Source organism: Symphodus melops (assembly GCF_947650265.1).
Source record: "Symphodus melops genome assembly, chromosome: 3".
Taxonomy (NCBI): domain Eukaryota; kingdom Metazoa; phylum Chordata; class Actinopteri; order Labriformes; family Labridae; genus Symphodus; species Symphodus melops.
Window position 1 is genome coordinate 29,147,881 of NC_136693.1, and position 9,571 is coordinate 29,157,451.

Below are 9,571 nucleotides of genomic sequence, written 5' to 3' on the forward strand. Positions count from 1 at the left end.
ATGGGAGCCATGACGGAAGATTCTTGGAGAGGGAGGGAAAGAAACACTGTTTATAAACCATCAGCCACTTATCCTCAAGGAAGGGAAGGAGGGGGGAGGAGGAGAGGAGGGGGCTCTGCTCCCCTTCCTCCCTCCCTCCTGCTCTCTCTCTCTCTCTCTCTCTCTCTCTCTCTCTCTCTCTCTCTCTCTCTCTCTCTCTCTCTCTCTCGGTCTCTGTGATTGTCGTTTGTCTACTCGCTTGCTTTTTCATTCGCTCCCACTCCCTCTTTTCCCGTGCACATAATCTTTTTTACAATCTCATTACCTTTCTGTCTTTCCCTATGATAGAATATTTAACTATGCAACAGTTCTCCCACTTTATATCTTCTCCCTCTCTGCGTCTGTGGGTTCATTGTGGCAGAGCGTGGTGGGGCAGGAGCACTGAGAAAAGCAGAAGAGGGCCATAACTAATCACAATGTCAGTTAGCTGCCTGGGAAAGACTCACTCCACACAAAGTAATGTAGAGAGCAGGACAGAGACTGGCACGCAGGGACCCGAGCGTTCTCAGCTCAGCGGACATGCAAAAGTTAAGAATCGGGGTGGATTTAGTTGGAGGCAGATTTGGAGGTTTGTGCATATCCACTTGAGATACTCAGAGGAAGAAAGGATCCTTTATGCTGAACACAAACTCTGATGGTGAACTGGTTGTAAAAACGACAACATTTGTGAGCGTGTTTGTCGAATCTGTAGTGGAATACATGTTGTTGCTCTTTTAATCAGCCATGTTCGTCTGACTTGTTCAGATTCTTAAAGACAACGACAGATATTTTTTATTTTTCACTCAATAAAAACAATTCAAACCTTTTTGTTTTGCTTAAAATAAAATGTATCAGGTGGATGTGGCTTTAAATAAATGTAAAGAGATCATTTTTACTTGAAATTAGCCAAATATACATTAAGACTAAGTGCAGTCTGAACGATTTTGACCCAATATTTGAATCCCATTTGGTCTCAGTTGAAGGTTTTTTTGTCTTTCATATAATTACAAAAGTTAATGCAGGGTTTTTTTTTACTACTCATGCAGAATTTGACAATAGCATTAAAAAAAAGTGAAAAATCTTTTTCAAAAGATTCTGAGAAGCTCGCACATACTGTAGTTTAAAAAGAAAACAAATGAGGAAATGAAAACAAGTAAAACTGAATTTGACATATTAGTTTAAAAATAAAATCTTAAAAAATCAGCACTAATCAGAGACGTTGATATAAAACTAATGTTGATAACATTTATCCTTAGTGTGACTTTTTGGTCCATGCATTTCAATCAGCTGAAGATCACAGCAGTAAAACATGAATGTCTGAAACATGACGGCCTTTCATTATTTCTGTCTGAACAGCTTGTTTATTAAATTGTGTTTTTATTTCATAATCCTAAAGGGAACTAAAAAAAACTGTTCATTTTCATGGAAATGTTTTTTTTGTTTTTTTTTTAATTCTCTCTTAAATTTAAAGAAAGCTCTCCAAATTTTAATCGTCCTTCGCTCGCCTCTGTAAGATTTCAGTCAAGTTTGAGAACGATCAGACGAATGATCAGTTTGTTTAAAAAAAAGAAGAAACACACGTTAGTTTGAGTCTGCTTTAAAGTCGAAGCCTTGCATTAAAAACCGTTTGGATGAGACTGCAGATGTGAAACTGTAAAGAGCTGATGTTCAAATAAATCCACTTGATTATAATTTGAACGGACGACTTTCACGTCAGGGATGAGTAACCTCTGATACTCGTCTTTCAGTGAGCGAGCATGTCTTACAGGACATCTGAACGCTTTGAAAGGACTGAAAAGGACAAAAGATCACACTCCGAGTTTGTTTTTTTCTCACACAGGTGATTAAAGATCAGAGTTTATATTTATTTTAGCTGCTGTAAATTATCTAAACATCGCTCAAAGAAGCTAAAAGTAGTTCAAGCAGGTTAAAGGTTAGGTATGCATTTGTAATAAAAATACACGCTTCATATGTTCTTGACTCCAGCTGCCTTAAAGCAGATAAAAAAAAGATGTTTTCTTTTGTCACTGAAGCTCATAGAGGGTTTGTGTGAGAGGTGCGGTTTTGAAATCATTAGCAGAATCATCAAGCACCTTTATAAACAAGGTTAATTACCTTCATTACATAGACATGTTTCATTAGATGCTGCTGCAGTCCACCGTACGGGACCAAAGGATGTGCTCCAAGGTGCCAGTGTGCATCTGTTTTCATAGAGAGCGCATGACGTTTAAAATGGACCGTAAAAACAAACACTCGCTTTTAAAGCATGCAAAGTCCCTTCTTCAAATGTGTGTGTGTGTGTGTGTGTGTGTGTGTGTGTGTGTGTGTGTGTGTGTGTGTGTGTGTGTGTGTGTGTGTGTGTGTGTGTGTGTGTGTGTGTGTGTGTGTGTGTGTGTGTGTGTGTGTGTGTGTGTGTGTGTGTGTGTGTGTGTGTGTGTGTGTCTGTATTGAATGTGCGAGTGAGTGTGCGCCCGCTTCCTGTGAATCTGTGTGTGAGTGAGTATATCTAAGTGGGCCACTGCATCTCGACTTAGATCCACCGCGAGTGCAACGTTAACACACATCAAGCATGATTAATCTCTCGCTCTCATCTACAATCAATCACACACACACACTCACAGGCGGAGGCAGAGAAATCACAGAAATCAGCTGCTTTTCCTCCCTGGCTGCCATCTATCTCCTGTCGGACAGAACCAGATCTGTCTTGATGTTAATATTTACATAAATCATGCTTAGCCTCTTTGGACACCATGCTGATGATAGGTGTTTCCACTCTGGGAAAGTGTCATTGAGTAGCTAATAATGACCAGTGTCAACGTCATCAATCTGCAGCGGGCTCATAGGACAAAAGCACACACACACACATGCGCACACACACATGCGCACACACACACACATGCACACGTTGCTATGTTAACCCCATGCAGCTGCTTCTCACTGCTAAACATCCTCCTGTTTGAAATACATAGCTTTGAAACAATAGGTGTGCCGCTGCTCCTGTAAGGACACGTAAAAGTTGGAACTGTAAAAAAAATAAAATAATCATAATCATAATATTCTACATGTTTGATGTTTGAGCTTCCTCTCTCTTAACAATGATCTGTTTGGTCGAGGCTCGCTTTGAAGCCCGCGGACAAAAGCCCCCTGCTCCGCTGAGCTTTGTCCTTTCCTGAAGTCAGGCGCTGCAAAAATAAACACCCTCACTCAGAAAATGATGTGTGTCGCACGTATACATGTGTGCAGAGTTTTTCAGGATGTACACACAACAGAAACAAACGTGAGTTTATCATGACTATCCAAACGGCCTGGATTGGCTATACATCCAGCTAGCAGCCTTTCCTTCTCAAGCAACCACCGTCCAAAGACTCGCCTACCTATGTTGGGGCAAAAGGCAAGTCTATGGAGGGATCAGGGGAGGGGGAGCAAATGAGGACAGTGTAAGATCAAGTTGATTACATCCAACTATGCTGCAGAGCTAATTGGCGAGCGTGACAGTGTGCGGAGCTTGTCATCTCCAATCATTAGGCCTGTCAGAGATCCATCAGATGCTCGGCTAATTAGGAAAACGCTAATGAAGCTGGCAAAACAACTCCTCTTTTTAGACAGCTGAGTGCACTCCGTCGCTGGCTGTGTGTGTGTGTGTGTTTGTAAGAAAAAGGCTGAGGACGGAGAGTGTGTGGGATCGTGGAAAAGATGGAGACACCGTCGACTCGTGTGGAGAAAGGCTATCTCTGTGTGCTTGTGCAGAAGAGCAGCCTGAAGAGGGTGTACTCATGTTCTGTTTCAGTAATGAAAAACACATGAAGGGTTCTAAATCAGCAGGTCCAAACGAACCTTTCCATAAACACTCTGACCTTTAACCAGATTTACGGGTTTATGTCATTTGTACAAATCTGATGGTTGAATGAATCACTGAAGCTCCGTATGAGCGACCTGCTGCCTCTGACCACATCAGGGGGGCCTCATTTTCTGGGCGAGGACTATACATACTGAATCATGGAGATAATACAGAGGGGAAAGAGTAAGGAAAGTATATAAAAAAGGCATTCTCTGCACACACGCCCTCCCCCCCTACAAAGTTCCTAATCAAGGCCTATCATTTGCCATCCTCCCATAACTCCCGCCATCACTAAGGCACAATCAATTTGTCATCACTCTTTGTGTGCCATACAATTCCTCTCAGCCTTATAAGTTGCAGCTGTGAACAAGGGAGGGAGGGAGGGAGGGAGGATGGGTAAAAAAAAATCAGAAGCTGCCAATAGCCTAAAATGAAACTCCTCCTTCGCCTGCCTTGTGTTTGTTCTCGTTCTCTCATCAGAGGAAATAAATGCCTCATTTTCTCTCCGGCACGCTCACTCGCTCATTCCAGCCGAATAAAAGGCTTTCAGTCACCCCGCCATCCATCCATCCATCCATCTAGCCATCTATGTGTCCGTCCACCCATTCTTCTGCCCCCTCCCATTGTGTCCATTAGGGCTAAAACATTTTGATCAAGTAAGGCCCTGGGCTGAGAATACATAAGACTCTCTCTCTGTGTGTGCCAGCCTCTGATTGACCATTAGGGCCATTGATGAATGTGGCTGTCAGAGGGCAGACAATTAAATCAAATATGAAACAAAGTCTCACTGACGGCTCCTTCTGATGGAGCAAACCAGTCTTCCGCCTCACGATTAGGCTAATAGTTACATTTTTCAATCCACTTCATGTGACTGTGTGTGTGCAAGATTAATAAAAAAAAAAACCTATTGCACACTGGTTTATGTGTACTATGAAGTTGTTGCAACATGTGCATGCACCACTGCTCATATGTAATTATGTGTGTTTGAATGTGTGTTAGTGTGTGTGTTTGAATGTGTGTGAGTGTGTGTGTGTGTTAGAGTGTGTGTGTGTGTGTGTGTGTGTGTGTGTGTGTGTGTGTACTGGTAGGCCACTTTTTTCCTCCTTTGAGTTACAGAAAGTTGCAAACCAGGTTGCACTGATTCAAAAATGGCGTATATGAAATTCTAAAGGTCATGCATAATAATGATAATTAAAATTCATAGCAGTTAATATGTACACAGTTTGGGTTTTAAATCCATACTTACTACGGGATAACACCACAGGGTCATAACAGGATTTAACTTGTCTGGAAATTTTTAAATTAAGACAAATTATTCGTCTCCTGTGATCTGATGGGAAGATGAAATAAAACGGTGTTTTAACTCGGTCACATCTGAGGCGAGCTGAGGAGAAGAAGGAAATGTAACTCCACAGAAGAGAGGGGTCTAAGAGATGCAAAGATGCAATTAAATGATGGTGCTAATGACTTGTAGTTTGTGAGGCCAGACGTGACTTCAGCAGGCCTCGCTCTGCTACGAGGGTGAGCGAGAGAGGGGGGGGGGGGGGTGATTTATTGACACTTATCGAGAATGAACAGATCAAAGGCTCGGCCAGATGACAGGTGATCAATCAGGTATCAAATCAAAGATGGCAATTGTCCATTAAAGCTCTCTTCCAGTATACACTCCCTCCCCGGGCAGTGAAATAATCTTTAGACTAGAAGAGGAAAGTCTTTCCCAGAAACATGAAGAAGAAGGAGAGGAAGAAAACAGATGGACGACCTCGTGCAAAACAAAGGAACAAACAATCACGACTAATAAAGAAAAAAAAAACAGATAATTAGAGAAGCGTTTTGTGGAAGAGTAAAAAGTAATACAATCTTTCAAACTAATGCACCGATAGAACGGGGATAAAAAAATAATAATAATAAACTAAGTGAGTTCTCTACAACCCCATAATATGAATAAAAACTATTTCCAACTTCCTGTTGAGTTTAATTCAGCAACAGTGCATCTGGCAGGTGATCAAACACAACCTATTAACCTATCAGAATAATGCTTTAATTAAAGGAGGGAAATTGGAAACATACTGAGTACTTCAGACAAACGTGGCTAAAAGCATGAACTTCTCACACATGAATGTCCTGGAGATAATCTGACGTCCCAAACACATTCAAAGGCCTCTGTGACAGTCAGCTGACCCCAGGGCTCCAAAAACCTCCACACTATAGATCCTTAATTCCTCAATCAATACCTAGCAGCAGCCGAGGAGGAGGAGGAGGAGGAGGAGGAGGGAGGCGCCCGCAAACAAGTGAAAATAGGTAGAGAGGGACCAATGAAGGAGCAAGATCTGTGACACCGCCGAGTGAAAATAAAGAAGAGCACGTAAAATGTTCTCACTGAGTTCTTTCTAAAAACACTCCAGCTGACCTGTGACCTCTTTGAGACGCGGCAGGGTGATTAGGTTACTCTAAGTAACCACCTAAATATACTCGACCCACCTCTTATCAAATGTATGTAAATGTAATAAATAAAAAAACATGTATGCTGTATAGATCTGGGCATCATGTCCTTTATCAGAAATTTTAGAGCAAAAATTAAAGCTGTTCAAAGCGTCATTAAAAGGTGACAAATGTTTTCCTGTTCGAACCCCAAAGAAGCTGAATTTTCTGCCAGATGGAACTCCGGAGAAAACCCGACATAAGGGCATTTACACAAGTGGTTGGCAACTGAGAACTTTGTGTTTAAAAAGCAACTCAAAGCAGCAACTAAGACAAACAAGGATTCATTTCCTCTGTTGATGAGTGCTCTGATGATCACAGTCATAGACGGCCTTTGTTGTGTTTACATGATGTACTTAAATTAAAGATGAAGGAAAATGTGCAGTTAAAAATTCTTTGAATTATATTTAAAAAAAATCCCCAAAAAAGGGTAGACAGTTTGACAGAGCAGTGGTCGCTTTTGCACATAAGCTGGTTATGGAGTGATTTTTGTGACACACACACACACACACACACACACACACACACACACACACACACACACACACACACACACACACACTAAAAGATGTCTCCTATCAGAAAAACAAAAGTTGTGTTTGAGTCTCTGTAAAGGTGAGTAAAGTATCCACAGAGTGCCACATGTTTGCCCTTTCATTCCTAGTTTAGAGATCACAACAAAAGATCTTTTTGAGCATAAATGTTAGGGCGAGGGTGAGAGAAATATCAATGAAAAGTAAGAGAATAAGGGAGGCAGAGAGAGGGGAATGCACAAAGAGAGAATGAGGAGAAGAAGAAGAAGAGAGAGAAGTAGATTTCACGCAAACCAAAGCCAGTGCGTACCTGAGGCGCGCCGGGGCGCTTGCTGCTTCCTCCGCGGCATGTCGGCAGCGGGGATCCGGCTGGGTGTTCTTCTGTGGCCCCGGTGATCCGAGGTTGCCTGGGGGATCCTCAGAGCTTTGATACACAGTTTCCCCCCCTGGGTGCGTTCTCAGGGCTCCCACATAGATCGAAGCGGGTGGGTGAAAGCAGGGGAGGGTGTGCAGTTTTCGAATCAGAAGAAAAAGGAGCCAGCAGATGCGAAGATAGTAAAAAAAAATAAATAAATAAGAGGAAGGGGGAATGAACCCCCGGTTGGCTGCTCTCTCTGTCGGTCGCTGTGTCGCCCGCTCCGGCTTGGATGGACGCGTTGGGAGCAGGAACAGAGGGGGGGCTCCGCGGTAGAAAAAACACAGAAGGGAGGTTGAAAAGCGCCCTGTGCCTCCGTCTGATCCTCGCTACTCGGCGTCGGTGGCTGCAACAGGCAAGCTTGAAGGGATAAAACCAAATGATCGCGTCAGTCAAAAGTCCGCAAACAAGGGGACAACACATCAAGAGCTGACACAACTGAAGCCCTGCGCCTCCTCTACGGCTCAACCTCTCCGCCGCTGATAGGCGTCACGTAGCTCCCTGTCTCTCTTCCCACTCGCTCTCTCTATCTCCCCCTCTCTCTCTCTGCCTCTCTTGCCCCTCTCACTCTCGTTCTGTCATTCACTGCCTCTTTGTAGAGCCGTTTATTCCAAACGAGCGGGCTAATCACAACCTCTTGGTTACGGTTAAAAATGTGCGTATTGTCAGTCACATTGCGGATGGGTCATGCAGACACATGGGAGCCGAACAAAAACACACATTATACAGTAACGTTTCCAAGCACGCGCAGGTTGACAGGGACGGAACGGAAATGCATACTTACTTTACTGGTGCGCGATCCATGAGGTTTCGCGTCTCCCCTCCCGTGAATACAGCACGATTCAAAGCCAAGAGGTGAAGCAGCTAAAACGTGCCTGACACCATCTCATAAAAATCCAATCGCCCCTTTGGCAAGTCCAGTTAGTGGTGAGTAAAAAAAAAAAAAAAACATGCAGCTTTTTCAGTTTGTTATTCTTGGGACCGACAGCGGAGGAGGAAAGAGGAGGAGGAGGAAGAGGAGAAGGAGGTGACGACCGGGACTGGTCGCCCACACGTTGCCCTGCCTGCCTGGCGCGGCTACCAGATTTTGTCCGAGAGGGGCTTTGAAAAATCCGCTGAGGGCAAGTCACACACTCAGTATGTATGCGTGTGCGTGTGTGCGCACGTGCGTGTTAGCGTTACTGCGCGCGCGTGTGTTTGTGTGTGTGTCTGTGTGTGCGTGAATCGATGAGATACGTGCTTGATTGGGTCTCCCTTGTTGTAATAATGTACAGCAGAAGGAGGAGGAGGAGGAGGGACGGGCTCAGGCTGCTCCCATGCATGCAGGCTGGCTGGAGCGCACGGATCAGCCGAGCTCGAGCGCCTTCTGCCAAACACTTTGTTGGCTGCTGTTGGTACTTTTCTCCCCTTTACGTGGCCTGATAGGAACTATTTAAATCAGCTACGCAGTGAATCGCACACTACGCTCCGCTCTCCTTTCAGCGCCTGAAGTCACCGCAAAAGCCTCTCAGAGCGCTGTCCTTGAATGGAATAAGAACTTTTTTTTTTCTTTACAGGTAAGTTCGAAATCCTCCTTAGTCGTTATGGTAGTTGTTCAGATTTTTTTTTCTTGAGAGTCCGATGGCCCACTTCTCACCTTAAAAGTGAGTAATAAAAGTTGTTTTGTGTGTGGATTCAGCAGAGTTGGTGAAGCGGGTAAAAATATTCTCCTATATTTTTCAGGCAATCCTCAGGTTGGGACGCGCAGCTTCACGGCGGTGATCTCAAAGGATAAAAGAAGCGTGGTGGTAGATCAAGGGAGAGCAAAAAGGGTGAGTTGCCGAAGGCTGTCTTTCTCTCTCTTCCTGTCTCCCTTTGCGCCAGATGTGGTGCTGCTGCGCCTCGTCTCTCACGCTCGTCAATACGCAGAGAAACTGCTTTCTTTTCTGGATCCGCCGAGGGAATCAGATCTCCTCCGCCGTCCTCTTGGTGTCGCTTCTCGGGTAAACCGGGGAGTCTGTCCGTTCCTCATCCGTTCACCGGGCTCGGTGGAAGGATTGATGATTTGTGACTCTGCGCCGATCGAGGATGTTTTCTTCCTAATCTCACCGCGACTGTGTGCGCCGCTCCACCACTGCATGCCGTTAGATCCGCCCAAGCATCTGTCCGTCTTTCCATTGGCGCATCCATCAGTGTCACACACACACACACACACACACACACACACACACACAGCTGCCGTGCGCACATTCCCTGCGATACTACAATACCCCCTCCCATCCCGCTGCGTACACTTACACACAATAC

General features: G+C 44.4%; 1 protein-coding gene across 2 annotated transcripts in view; it reads right to left on the reverse strand.

Annotated features, from left to right (window-relative positions):
• The window catches only part of tshz3b (teashirt zinc finger homeobox 3b), a 37,471-nt gene extending 28,457 nt beyond the window's left edge, over positions 1 to 9,014 (reverse strand). The window contains exons 1-2 of one of the 2 annotated variants that reach the window (XM_079339511.1): positions 8,070 to 9,014; positions 7,181 to 7,645 (exon numbers count right to left, since the gene is read on the reverse strand). In XM_079339511.1, the coding sequence (XP_079195637.1) occupies positions 7,181 to 7,220 (40 nt within the window). In that variant the 5' untranslated portion in view covers positions 7,221 to 7,645; positions 8,070 to 9,014. Of the gene's footprint in view, positions 1 to 7,180; positions 8,030 to 8,069 lie in introns of those variants that run through there. The other variant, XM_079339512.1, reaches the window with a different exon arrangement.
• Between the last annotated feature and the right edge of the window lie 557 nt (positions 9,015 to 9,571).